Source organism: Enhydra lutris, unplaced genomic scaffold (genome assembly GCF_002288905.1).
Source record: "Enhydra lutris kenyoni isolate GAN:26980312 unplaced genomic scaffold, ASM228890v2 scaffoldscaffold53, whole genome shotgun sequence".
Lineage (NCBI taxonomy): Eukaryota > Metazoa > Chordata > Mammalia > Carnivora > Mustelidae > Enhydra > Enhydra lutris.
This window is the reverse complement of record NW_019154137.1, coordinates 13,088,944-13,103,649: the sequence shown is the minus strand read 5'-3', so window position 1 is coordinate 13,103,649 and position 14,706 is coordinate 13,088,944. Positions and strand designations below refer to the sequence as shown.

Sequence of the window (14,706 nt, the reverse complement as noted above, 5' to 3'; positions counted from 1 at the left end):
AGTAAACAGTAACAGCAAAAGAGTGGATGGGTAGGATAAAATAGGGCGGGGGAAGGTAAGATAGAGCAGGACGGGATGGGGCAGGACAGGATAGAGTGGGGTAAGATAGGGCGGAATAGGAGAGGATAGAGCAAGGTTAGGATAGGGCAAGGAAGAGGAGAGAAGGGAAGCAGGAGAGAGGAAAAGGAATAGAGAGAAAAGTTTTTAAAAGAGTACAGAAAATAAAGGGCTTTTTAAAAGATTTTATTTATTTATTTACTTATTCACTTATTTGAGAGAGAAAGAGAGAGCATGAGGGGGCAGGATGGGGGTGAGGGGCAGAAGGTGGGGGAGAAGCAGGCTGCCCGCTCAGCGCTGATCCAGACTCAGGGCTCCATCCCAGGACCCTGAGATCATGACCTGAGCCAAAATCAGCTGCTTAACCGACTGAGCCACCCAGGTGCCCCTATGAAAAGGGCTTTTTTTTACAAAATGAGAGAGAAAATGTGTGCAAGAGAAAGTTTTTAAAGGACGAGCTGGTAAGAACAGACAATATGAAAGGAAGAAAAGAATGAAAGTTTAGGAAAGGGGAATCAGTAAGAAAAGGTCATAATACAGTTCAGTGAAATGATAAGGCTGTAACCTCTGCCTCTGGGATAAAAAAAATCATTTCATAAACAATGAATCTTGGAACGCTGCATCAAAAGCTCATGATGTATTTTATGGTGACTAACACATTATAAATTTAAAAAAATAACTTCAGTGGCTATATTGCTTTGTCTTTAACTGTTAACTGCTACTTTAGGTAGGAAAAAAGTTTCAGGTAAGCATCTTAAAGAGTGGCCACCTCAAATGGTTTTTAAAAAGGAAAATGTAAAAAAGAAATCATATTCACAGTATCACGCAGGTGACAGGAGAATGAAGAGAGCTCTTTCACATGCGAAATAGACTTCTACCACTATAATAAGGCTGTCATCTTCCACCACAGAGACCCAAAGGGATGCACACCTTTTTTTTTTAGGATTTTATTTATTTATTTGCAAGAGAAAGAGAGCAAAATGAGAGAGAGAGAGAGAGAGCGCGAGAGAGCGCATGCCCGCAGGCAAGCTGGGGGAAGGCCAGAGGGAGAGGAAGAAGCAGGAGCCCTTCTCACCAGGGCTCCATCCCAGCACTGTGGGATCACACCTTGAGCTGAAGGCAGAACCTCTAACTGACTGAACCACCCAGGTGCCCCATGGGTGCACATCTTAAAACTCTAGCAGAAATCCAACCAGCACACACAGTTTGGAATCCTTTTGTCTATCTCAATGATGAGAAACAGGGACTTAGGTCACCTCCTTCCCAGCTGAGGTCCACACGCATTGTTGCCTCTGACTGAGCTCAGAGGCAGAGCCGAGGACGACCATGACCATGAGCACTCTCATGGGGTCCCCAGCATGGTTACTGCACTGCTGTGCCCACCCCCTCCCAGGCCCCCAACACAGAGGAAAGGCCATGTTCTCATTGGGCGGGCTGGAGGAATGGAGTTTTTCCCTTCTCCCAGAAGACAACCCTGTTTCCCTGAGTATAGCTTTAATTACACAAGATAATACTGTAAAAGCAATTGGCCTGCCTCCCCATCGCATCTCTCCTCGGGTTTCTCAACCTTGCCGCTACTGACATTTTGGGCTGGATGGTGCTCTGTTGTGGGGGCCGTCCTTTCCCTTGTGGAATGTTCAGCAACATCCCTGGCTGTGCCCACTAGATGCCAGGAGTAAACCCTCCCTCACCACATCTGTAACAATCACCATGTCTCCAGAACTTTCCTAATGTTCCCCTAGGGGTCACAAGGGCCTCCCACTGAGAACCCACCCACTACTCACCCTCTCCAATTCCTCCCTACAGCTCCATAGGTAGATTAGCATATGGCTCTCCTCCTATCCAGCCCAAAAGAATAAAGAGAATCTATCTTGGATAATTTTATCATTTCCACAACTTTTTAAAAACTTTTTTTAAAGATTTTATTTATTTGACAGAGAGAGAGATCACAAGTAGGCAGAGAGGCAGGCAGAGCGAGAGGGGGAAGTGGGCTCCCCGCTGAGCAGAGGACCCTGAGATCATGACCAGAGCCAAAGACAGAGGCTCAATCCACTGAGCCACCCAGGCGCCCCCCATTTCCATGATTTTAACAATATTTTCTTGTGTTTCTTTAAGCTTCTTCAAAGATGAAGAAAACGAGTGGTAATGCCAGTGACCAGCAATCCCACCAGGAACAAAAACGTAATTGAAATGATTACAGTTAGAAGTGCTAAAATAGTAATCTGTGGGAAGATGGGAGTTGGCACTGACCTCCTCTACTTACAGTGCAGAGAAGTCCTCCCTCTGTCCTCTATTGTGAATGGTAGATTTTGGGGAAAAAGTCCCATAGTCAGCCCCTCTTGCCGACTGGAGCTGACTCCCTAATTACACGCTCAGTTCCTGTCACTGCCTCCACATGCCCAGGAGCAGTGCAGCCCACATTTTGCAGCTGACAAGTCCACAGCTCAGTTCAGAGCCCTGCTTCTCCAGGGTCCCTGCTCCTGATCTCCTTTCTGTCCTTTTCCATTACCAAAAAGACCCTGAGGGATTTTTTTTTTTTAACCTGTTCCTCGCTGGCTGCTACTGCCACTGCTGCCTCTCTTTGCTGGGCCTCCACCTCCCAGGGAAGCCTTCACCGAGTCCCTTGTGTTGCGTCTCCCTGGAGGGTCATCCTTGCAGATGGCTGACTGGAGGTGCCATGGAGGTTCCTGAAGCCAGTGGCCCTGGGGACCTAGTGAGGACCAAGACCCCAACTAGTGCTCCTTCTCAAAACCCTGCCCTTCCTCAGACTTTGGACTTTCCTGGCCTGAAGTGACTTCTGTCACTTCGCTGGCAGCAAAAATACTTTATTCTGCCACATGTTTTTCTGCAGCAGTGGAGCCTGCCGCTCATTGTAGCCCATTCTCCATCTCCTGTTCCTTTTTGAACAGCCTGACAGAGTAACAGGTGTTGTCGTTCTAAAATGTCAACCTATTTCTTTTTTTTTTTTAATTTATTTGACAGAGAGAGATCACAGGTAGGCAGAGAGGCAGGAAGAGAGAGAGGTGGAAGCAGGCTCCATGCTGAGCAGAGAGCCCGATGTGGGGCTCGATCCCAGGACCCTGAGATCATGACCTGAGCCGAAGGCAGAGGCTTAACCCACTGAGCCACCCAGGTGCCCCTCAACCTATTTCTTGAGTAGGCTTCTTTAGTACATGTAGGGCTAGTGCTGTTTGCCGGATCTAAGCACCTGCCTTCCTTTTGCTTTCTTGCTCGGTCCCCAGGTTTTCTAACATACTTCTTTGGACTTTGCCTTCGTGGGGTCCCCATAATGGCCCAGACTTTCAGGGAGCCTCCCCCATCTTTCTGCTTCTTTCCCAAAGATGATGTCCAGATGTCTGGGGTCAGAGGTGTGGCTTGTGTTCTTACTCTTCTGTGTGTCAGGAGAATGGGTATCACCTAAAGAGCTCATCAGAGATGCAGATTCGCAGGCCCCACCCCACACCTACGGAATCAGAATCTGCATTTTCACAAGATCCCCAGGGCTTTATATGCTCATTAAAGTTCAGGGAACAGTGGCTTACGCGACCTCACGGAGGTGGAATAAAGTCATGGTGCTTGGATGAAATGTCTTCTGCCTCCTCTGGTCTCCAGAGAGATGTCCTTACCTGCACCGAGATAGTGCTTGGCCTGTTAGCATTCACAGTTGAATTCAGCCATCAGTGCAAGGACTCATGGTCTGGTCTCACTGAGCTTAGAGCCCTCTGGGCTTTCCCATCCCACGTCCATTCTGGCTGGTTGCTCTGTAACCACTCAGGACAGAGCCCTCTTACCTCCACCCCAGTCGACTCCCCTTGGCAAGCTCCCCAGCTAGACTCTCCAGCACTTTCTGGGCCATGTCCTTCACATAGGAACCAAGAGTGGCTTAAGAAAGCAAAACCTCAAGAGGAAGAGGAAATAGTAAAAAGGTACAAACTTTAGCTATAAAGATGAATAAAGTCTGAAGGGCTGATGGAAAACATGGTGACTATAGTTGACAGCACTGTATATACCTGGAATTTGCTTAAGAGCAGAACTTAAAATGTTAATTAACTAAATGGATGGGGTCCTTTCACAATATATATGTATATCAAATCACCACAAGGTACACCTTAACTATCTCACAATTTTATATGTCAATTAGATACATCACTAACAGTGAACTTAAAAAGAAAGAGAGGGAGAAAGAAGGAAGAGAGGGAAGGAAAGGAAGGGAGGGAGAAAGGACCAACCTCAGAGGAAGCCTTGCTCTACGTGACCATACTACATTTCGGTGTTTCTGGGCCATGTCCCAGGTGAGGAGGAGGAGGCAGCAAGTGGGAGGTAGCCTAAGAGATTTCATTGTAGAGTCGTAAATGGGGAGCAGAGCAATAGTTCTTTTCTGTGTGCTAACTTCACTTGTCTGAAGCAACAAAGGCCCAAAGTAAGAAAATGTGAAGCCTCATCTGATTTCTTTATTTTTCAGCCTCTCCCACCACCCTTCACTTTCTCACCATCTCTGAGCTATTAAAGGAGTGAACCCCCCCCCCAACCTTTCCTTAAGTCATATCTTCTTTCTGAGTCCAGATGACTCTTGGTGGGCTAGGGTATCTCCAATACACTAAGAGAGAGTTTTCTGAGCTAAGTATTCCAGTCTGTTGCTACACAAAAAGAAGGTTAAATTTTGGGGAGTTCTCGAGATAGCTGCATGGCTTGCAAAGCACACCGTCTTGGCTATATGTCATCCTATTCTGAATGACAGGTCCTAAATATTACTTGGGTGTTTATTGTGGCATTCCTCCTGTTAAAAATTCTAACCTCCTCTCCCCTAGTTCCACCCCCAAGCAGGTAGATGACTATGGAGGACTAGGGCAGAGTTCTTGTACTTAGGGAGTCAAAAATGAGAAAATAACATAACATTTTGGAAACAATAGCCCTGTTGCATAATGGCTGTTTCGCAACTGTCAAGCCCCTAAAGTTAGCACAATGAAAGATGGGTCTCCAGACCTACCGCTAGAAGGTATGCTTACTGTAAAAAAAATGTAAAGTATAGAAAAACATGTAATATATAGAATGCAACAACCTAATAAACACGGGGAAAAGGCCACAAACATTTTACAGAAGACATGCAGATGGCAAGTAAGCCCATGAAAATGCTGCTTAGTATTATTAGTCATTAGGGAAATACAAAGTACCACAATGAGATACCACTACATACCCATTAAAATAGCTAGAACTTAAATAACTGAATTTAACTAAGTATATGCAAGGACTTGAAGCAGCTAGAACTCAGGCACTGCAGGTTATGGTGTAAAATGGTTGAACAACTGTGGAAAAGAGTTTCCTAACTTGTTAAACTACCATGTGATCCAGCCATCCCCCTCCTAGGTATGTACCCAAAAGAAATTAAAATATATATCCACATAAAGACTCACAGCAGCATTATTCATAATAGCCAAAGAAAACTGGAAACAACCTATATGCCCTTCAGTGGGCCAATGGATAAAATGTAGTACATTCCCATACCGTGAAATGCTATGAAGAAAAAGGAACAGACCATTGTTGCAGGCAACAATATTGATGAATCTCAAAATAAATCATATACTAAATGAAGGAAGCCAGACCAAAAAAAAAAAAAAAAAAAAACAGAGAGATAGAGAGTACATCCTGTTTGATTCCACTTATAGCAAACTCTAGAAAATGCAAACAATTTATAATGACAGCAGATCAGTGGTTGCCCAGGAGACAGGGAGAACTAGAGGGGGATGAAGTATAAGGGGAACAAGGACACTTTTGCGGGTGGTGGAAATGTTTATCTTGATTGTGGTGATGGTTTCATGGGTTTGTACATATGTCAAAATGGAACAGATGGTATGTTTTAAATGTGTGTGTTTTCTTGTACTTCAATTGCATTTTGATAAAATTGTTTTTAAATTATATGACTTCTCTTCATTTACTTTTAGAACCACGCCATTCTCATAGTTTTATAAAGATTCTTACCCAAAAATCATCAGTCTTCATATCTTCTCCGCAAGATGTACAGAAAAACAAAACAGAACTAAAGGTAGATGCTTTGTATTGATTATTAATTTATCTGGTTAACTTATTTCTATGGGATATCCTCTTCACTGGCATGGTACTGACTGGTCAGAGATAATGGGGTCCTACACAGGTCTGGCTCCTCTCCCTAGCAGAGAAGGTTCTGAGTCAGCTTCATGCTAAATGTACCATACAGTTTAGCAGAAAGTGACTTCAATATTTGATGATACTGATCTAGCTAATGTTTACTGAGAACTTGTTATAGGCCAGGGCCCGTGCAAAGCTAGAAGAGGGGAAAGAGGCAAAACAGTTGACATAGATAGGACACAGACATGGAAGAGACGTCATCACTACTCATGAGAACTCACTGTCCAGAGATTTAGACACGTATAAACAAAAGTCCTTACAATAAAATAAGAGGAGAGTTTTGATTTGTTCAAAATGCAGGGGGAGCACAGAGGATATAGAGACTAGTCCTGCCTAGCGGAGTCTAAAAAGGCTTTATTGAGAAGGGCTTCATCAAATTAGGTCTTGAGGTGTGAGTAGGAAGTTTCCACATGAACAGAATGCGAGGCTGTGGTGAGGCACTATTAGACAGGTTTTAGAGTGTTAAGCGAGAGCAGCAATTCAAGCCAGCGGAGCCAGGGCAGGGCCAGAGAGGAGACTGAAAAGATAGGTTGCAGACAAGGCTTTGTATATTTTGCTGGAGAATGGGTTTAGCCTCTCCGTAGTAGAGTGCCATTGAGGCTTTTTGAATAGAGATGTGAAATAAGAATGAGATGGGTTTTAAAAAGGTAATCTGGGGACTCCTGGCTGGCTCAGTTGGAAGAACATGCGACTCTTGATCTCAGGGGTCGTGAGTTCAAACCTCACGTTGGGTATAGAGATTACTTAAATAAAGACACTTTATTTTTAAAAAAAGATTTCATTTATTTGAGAGAGAGTAAGTGATAGAGAGAGAACAAACGGGGCGGGGGAGGGGCAGAGAGTGAGGGAGAAGCAGACTCCCTACTGAGCAGGGTTAGGGTTAGGGCTGGATCCCGGGATTCCAGGATCATGTCCTGAGCCAAAGGCAGATGCTTAACTGACGGAGCCCCAGATAAAGACACTTTAAAAAAAGAGAGAAAGAGAGATGCCTTTTTTTAAAAAAAATTAAAAATAGATAGATAGATAGATAATCTAGTTGAAGTATGTGATATAGATATAGTGTTCCAGAGAGAGAGAGGAGATTAGAGGGAAGATAGTTTTGAGTCTACTGGGATGGTCCAGATAAAAATGATACGGCACTGGCAATGAGGGTGAACCAGAGGTCACAGATTTAAGATATTTCAGAGTCAGACTATGTCAGAATTTGGTGACTCAATAGACATGTAAATTGAGAGAAAGGGAGAGGATGACGATGATGAAGATTTAATTTTTGCATATAGGTTCTCTTGAAGTGGGACGTCTTTTCTCTGTGCTCCTATAGTGCTCAGGCTGGCCTCTGTGTCAGAACACCTATTTTCTTTTTCCTGTCTGTCCTACTGGAAAATAAACTTCTTGAGGTCAGGAATTGTATATCTTATTTTAAACCCAAGCAGGGTGCTCAGTAAGCGTTAGACTGGTTGGGATTGGTCCTATCTGAAATAAATGGAGTAACTCTAAGCTTTCTAGAAGAGATTACTGGATGGATTGTTATGTCTTTAACCAAAAATATGGAAGACAGAGGAGGAGCAAGTTTGGAAAGATGGGAGTACATGGGTACGTGATAAGCTTCATTTTGAACTAGTTTAGGTATCTGTGAGAAAGTCAACAAAGAGGTTGATCCTATGTATTAGCATTAAGACCAGAGCTTAGGAGAGAGGTAAGGGATGGGAAGCAAAGGGAGATATTGTATCAGTCTGATTGCTCTAGAGCCAGCAAGTCTCTTTTAGAAGCTTAATTACTAATGAATGCTTTTTTCTTGAATGTTAGAGCATACGGAAAGATAAAGAAATGACTAAAACATCACATATTTTAAATGATAAAGGTAAGGAAATGAACAATATTTATAATTGCTCTGTTATCTTTCAGTTAAATAATTATAGTTTTGTCATGTAGTTTTCCAAGTTATGCTTTTCCCCGATTAAAAAATCTGTGATTATTTTGATTAAAGAAGATGCAAAAATTATTCATGGTTGTAAATGTCAGTATCCCACATTTTTGAGTGACTGCTGGGTGAATAGGCCCTTTGGAATTTGCAAACCAGGGAGAAGTTAGAGTCTCTGCTGTGGCTGCCTATACCAATAGGCAGAATAAATTTCTGAAGTGCTGTGATTTGTGCAGAGAATTTTCCCCAGGAAAGTCTCTATCCTCTAATGCCACCCTTTCTCCCCAGATGTAAAAATAATCCACTTTCCCATGTCCCCAGCTAGACTAGAGGTTAGCTAAGTCTCTGTCTCAGCAAAAATTTCCCATGCATATTCTATACACACACCAAGAGCACTGGGACATCTCTGCCTGGTGGCTAATTAGCACCTCAAATCCAGTATGCACAAAACCAAATTCATCATCTTCTAGTCACCCCCAAAGCTAGTCTCCGTTCCTCCTCTTATTTAGGCACAAAGCCAGAGTCCCCTTTGACTCTTTCTTATCACCCATATTCTATATCCAAAAGTTGTCACATTTTGTCCAATCTACCTCCTTTAACAATCTCATAATCTTCCCCTCCTTTCCCTTCACACCATCCATGCCTTAACTACCACAGTAACTTGCCTCTAGTCTCTTTTTCCTTCTGTCAGTCTGTGCTACAGTTTGTTGTGAATGTAATCATCTTGAAATACAGCTTTGAACATATAATTCCTCTATTCACAAGTCCTTGATGGTTCCCCCTTGCTTACCAAATAAAATGCAAAGCAGTTCATTCTGGGTCAGGAGGAGTGGTGGGAGATTAAGCTGGCAGAGTAATTTAGGGCCAGAAGTTAGGGAATTCAGGCTTGTCCCTCACGGTGGTAGTAAAACACTGGAAGGCATCTTCTGTTTGGAGATACTACCTTTACGTGCATAAATGAATACATCCCTGCTGCAGTAATCCCAGACATTATGGCAGCAAGAACTATATCATTTTTTCATACTTAAAGGTACCTTTTCTTCCCCCCCAGGAATAAAAAGTAGCTCCCTTCAAGCTCCGGGTGTTTCTGCTAAAACAGAACAGGCTATTTTGAAACAAGAGGCAAGTAATATTTCTTTTGTCCCAGATACAGACAGAACAAATGCAGTGTGAAATTATGATCAAGATTGGTATAACACAGTTTCATTCATTAAGAGACAATTCAAAACAGCCTTATTCCTTGAGATTAACCGCGCTATAGTAAGATGTTATAAAAATTGAAATGCAAACCCACAGTGATAACACTGTGCTACTTCAGACTTCCAAAGCTCATAGCTATCAGTGATGTTAGTGTTGTCATACTGTAAGCACAGGGAATATCAGTAACAAGTTATAAGCCAGCAAAAGTAGTAAGACAGACTTTAAATGTGTTAAACAGATCCAAAATTTGAATGTTATATTTGCTTCCATTTAAATAGAGATTCGCCAGAAGCAACTTGAATGCTCCCACTTAGCCCTTAGGTTAGAGGCTTCCTAAATGCTGAGCTTTAAGAGTTTCAAAGTACAGATCCGTGCCCTGCAGAGAAAGCAACAATTAGGGCTTTGAGACTCATTTTCTTTTAGTGCTGATGGGTTGTGCAGGGACCGCCATGCTGCCTTGCCCTGTCCCCTCTGTGACCAGTGATCACTCATCTGATGGTGGAAAGTTGGCAGCATTCAGGGTGTGGCCTCTAGTCACAACCTGGATTGCCTTTGTGGACTGCCAGATTGTCATTTTAAGAATCAAATCCATACATCCTTGCCTCTGTTAGCACTGTATTAACTGGCCCAGCTATTCTAAAAAGTTAACATGGTTTGAAAGAGATGTTATCAAGCAGGAAATTCACTAAAGTCTTCCCAAAAGTCTACCTTCACAACTAAGGTAGAAAGTGGCATCATTTCCAGTGTCCTACACGAAATGCATAGAAAGCAACAGACTCAATTATATGTAGCTGCTCAAATGTAGCATGTTAGCCACAAGATGCTTCTCTGTATAGACAAGTATTTGTCAAACACCTGTCACGTCCAGGGCACTGTATCATTGTGTCCACATCCATAATCGCTATGCTTCGTTTCCAGAGAAAAGAAACTTCACTACTTTGAGTTAGTTTAGTAGTTGTACATCAGGAATTACTTTTTTTACTAGCCTCTATTTAGAGCCAGGAAAAAGGTCTTTGCTGAGTGTCACATGGATGACAAACCTCATCCTACATAGTTTGCCTCCAAAAAAGTCAATAAACAAATTTAGACTGTTTTTAAAGGAGGCCTTAAAATACACATGAACAATATGACTACATCAAATGGCCACAGAAACCTAATTTATTTTGAGAAATAGCATGACCACTTTTATTATGATAGAATAGGATACGATTTCCCAACTTACTTCACTCATTCCATCAGTGCCAGAGAATGTACTTCTGGTGGCTTTTGTTTAGCTCTCAGACCTGGGAAATAATTGAAGTCTACTCTGTTGGATTTATCTTTCTAAACAATTATCTCAGTATATAAAGCTCTTGGCCAAATCAAAGAGTCACATCCTATGCAGGTGGAAAACCTGCTCTCTGCCTTCCAGCTTTCTTTTTCTTTAAATTTAATTTAATTTTTTTCAGTGATCCATAATTCATTGTTTATCTTTAAATTTTTATATATTTATTTTTCTGTACTTTTAGTCGATGTATTCCTACTATGGATTCTTTTTTTTCCTAAAATCATGTCCCCTATAGTTAACTTTGTTTAAAAAGCACACATTACCTTTTTAGCTGTTCAATTACCTTCCATGCTGCTAAGTGCATTCCTCAGTTAATTTTAGAATATAAATGAATTCTATAAACCTGTGAATTCTGTAATACATGTAGTATAAAGCAAATAAAACATGTACTTTTATCACAAATGAACTTTTAAAATCATTTTCTTATATTTCTGTATTTTGAATTTGAGAAATAGCCTACATTCAAAGTCTTTTAAAACTCCTTTGAGGATTTTCACTGTTTTTTTTTTCTTATGGCATATATAGGTGACATATGCTGATGTTAATGAAAAAAAGGCCAAGAAACCAAGCTTTAACTCTAAGTCAGGTAAACAATAGCAAGAGTTATTAAGTAAATCCAGCAATCTACTCATCTATTCGTTCTATGAACATTTATTGAGCTTCTACTACATGACAGCCATTGTGCTAATCACTGCATACTTACAAGGTAGAAACCATATAAAACAGAAAAGCTATGCTCCTAATCCTGTATTTTACAGCTAAGTGGAGGACACTCATGCCAATATTCCCAACCTGTTATGGTAAGTATAATAATGGAGGTATGTACATAGTTCAGGGGAAGCATAGGGAAGCCAGGGAAACTTGTCCAGAAGAATCCACAATTGGGCTGAGACATGAAGAATATGAAAGAATTCTCTCAGCACACAAATGGTAGGAGAACCTTCTAGGAAAAGGGAATATATTTACCAAGATATAGACATTTGAGCATAGTACGTTTTTGGAAATACAGATTTTCTCAGAATTTCTTTATCTAAAAGTTCAAGCTAGAGAATTGCAGGAAATGAAGTTAGACTGCTAGAGAAGGGTTAGGTCATTAAATTTCTGGTAAGCTATGCCAAAAAATCTACCTTTTATCCTGTTACTGAAGGGCAACTATTGAAGAATATTGGCAGGGTTGTAATATAATCAGAATTTGTCTTTTCTAAAAAGGGAAAAAAGAGGGGCACCTGGGTGTCTCAGTGGGTTAAAGCCTCTGCCTTCGGCTCAGGACATGATCCCAGCGTCCTGGGATCGAGCCCCGCATCAGGCTCTCTGCTCAGTGGGGAGCCTGCTTCTCCCTCTCTCTCTGCCTGCCTCTCTGCCTACTTGTGATCTCTGTCAAATAAATAAATAAAATCTTTAAAAATAAAGGGAAAAAAGAATTAGAGATGAGGGGACTAGAGGCAATGAGACAATAAAAATAATAGCATTTATTGAACATTTACTATATGCCAGTTACTATACTAAACTCTTTATATCCTCTCATTTAACCCTCTGAACAACCTAAGGAGGACAGAAGTATTTTTATCTACCATTTTACATATAAGTAAACTAAGTCTCAGAGCGGTGAATTACCTGCCCAAGGTTTCACAGTGTACGTGACAAAACCAAGGTTTTAACCCAGTTCTGTCTTACTCAACAAGTTCTAGCCACAATGCCATGCTGCCACTTACTACAATTAAAGACACTATTACAATAGTTAGGGCTAGAAATGAGGCTTGAACAAACTCAGTGACAGTGAGGGTACAGATTTGACTCAAACTAAGGTCATCAAATGGATGAGATTTGGTTACTGATTGAATATGGGAAATGTAGGCATTGAAGACAACTCCCAGATTTCTAGACTGGGCAACTAAATGGGTAGTGAACAGTGGTACCATTCAATAGAAAGGCAGTACAGAAAGATGAACAAGTTTGGAGGAGAAAAAATTAGTTCAGCTTTTTGAGGTAGATTATACTTTGTCCTCTTAATTCCCTCTTCAATCCGAGACTTATCCATAAGTATGTTTCTTAATTATCAAGAAATTAATATTTTGGGTCCCAGCTTTTTTTTTATCTACTATTATCATTTTTTTTAATTTTATTTTTTATAAACATATATTTTTATCACCAGGGGTACAGGTCTGTGAATCACCAGGTTTACACACTTCACAGCACTCACCATAGCACATACCCTCCCCAATGTCCATAATCCCACCCCCCCCACCCCCCTCCCCCCATCAACCCTCAGTTTGTTTTGTGAGATTAAGAGTCACTTATGGTTTGTCTCCCTCCCAATCCCATCTTGTTTCATTTACTCTTCTACCTCCTTAACCCCCCATGTTGCATCTCCTCTCCCTCATATCAGGGAGATCATATGATAGTTGTCTTTCTCCGATTGACTTATTTCGCTAAGCATGATACCCTCTAGTTCCATCCACGTCGTCGCAAATGGCAAGATTTCATTTCTTTTGATGGCTGCATAGTATTCCATTGTGTATATATACCACATCTTCTTTATCCATTCGTCTGTTGATGGACATCTAGGTTCTTTCCATAGTTTGGCTATTGTAGACATTGCTGCTATAAACATTCGGGTGCACGTGCCCCTTCGGATCACTACGTTTGTATCTTTAGGGTAAATGCCCAGCAGTGCAATTGCTGGGTCATAGGGTAGTTCTATTTTCAGCATTTTGAGGAACCTCCATGCTGTTTTCCAGAGTGGCTGCACCAGCTTGCATTCCCACCAACAGTGTAGGAGGGTTCCCCTTTCTCCGCATCCTCGCCAGCATCTGTCATTTCTTGACTTGTTAATTTTAGCCATTCTGACTGGTGTGAGGTGATATCTCATTGTGGTTTTGATTTGTATGTCCCTGATGCCGAGTGATGTGGAGCACTTTTTCATGTGTCTGTTGGCCATCTGGATGTCTTCTTTGCAGAAATGTCTGTTCATGTCCTCTGCCCATTTCTTGATTGGATTATTTGTTCTTTGGGTGTTGAGTTTGCTAAGTTCTTTATAGATTTTGGACACTAGCCCTTTATCTGTTATGTCATTTGCAAATATCTTCTCCCATTCTGTCAGTTGTCTTTGGGTTTTGTTAACTGTTTCCTTTGCTGTGCAAAAGCTTTTGATCTTGATAAAATCCCAATAGTTCATTTTTGCCCTTGCTTCCCTTGCCTTTGGCGATGTTCCTAGGAAGATGTTGCTGCGGCTGAGGTTGAAGAGGTTGCTGCCTGTGTTCTCCTCAAGGATTTTGATGGATTCCTTTCTCACATTGAGGTCCTTCATCCATTTTGAGTCTATTTTCGTGTGTGGTGTAAGGAAATGGTCCAATTTCATTTTTCTGCATGTGGCTGTCCAATTTTCCCAACACCATTTATTGAAGAGGCTGTCTTTTTTCCATTGGACATTCTTTCCTGCTTTGTTGAAGATGAGTTGACCATAGAGTTGAGGGTCTATTTCTGGGCTCTCTATTCTGTTCCATTGATCTATGTGTCTGTTTTTGTGCCAGTACCATGCTGTCTTGATGATGACAGCTTTGTAATAGAGCTTGAAGTCCGGAATTGTGATGCCACCAACTTTGGCTTTCTTTTTCAATATTGCTTTGGCTATTCGAGGTCTTTTCTGGTTCCATATAAATTTTAGGATTATTTGTTCCATTTCTTTGAAGAAAATGGATGGTACTTTGATAGGAATTGCATTAAATGTGTAGATTGCTTTAGGTAGCATAGACATTTCCACAATATTTATTCTTCCAATCCAGGAGCATGGAACATTTTTCCATTTCTTTGTGTCTTCCTCAATTTCTTTCATGAGTACTTTATAGTTTTCTGTGTATAGATTCTTAGTCTCTTTGGTTAGGTTTATTCCTAAGTATCTTATAGTTTTGGGTGCAATTGTAAATGGGATTGACTCCTTAATTTCTCTTTCTTCTGTCTTGTTGTTGGTGTAGAGAAATGCAACTGATTTCTGTGCATTGATTTTATATCCTGACACTTTACTGAATTCCTGTACAAGTTC

The 14,706-nt window shown here is 41.3% G+C and overlaps 1 protein-coding gene across 1 annotated transcript in view; it reads left to right on the top strand.

Annotated features, from left to right (window-relative positions):
* LOC111157294 (fibrous sheath-interacting protein 2-like) overlaps window positions 1-14,706 on the top strand; it is a 76,826-nt gene that overhangs the window by 12,594 nt on the left and 49,526 nt on the right. Inside the window, exons 9-13 of the mRNA XM_022518603.1 lie at window positions 2,173-2,238; window positions 5,997-6,097; window positions 8,026-8,080; window positions 9,192-9,262; window positions 11,193-11,253. Of these exons, the coding sequence (XP_022374311.1) occupies window positions 2,173-2,238; window positions 5,997-6,097; window positions 8,026-8,080; window positions 9,192-9,262; window positions 11,193-11,253 (354 nt within the window). The remainder of the gene's footprint in view (window positions 1-2,172; window positions 2,239-5,996; window positions 6,098-8,025; window positions 8,081-9,191; window positions 9,263-11,192; window positions 11,254-14,706) is intronic.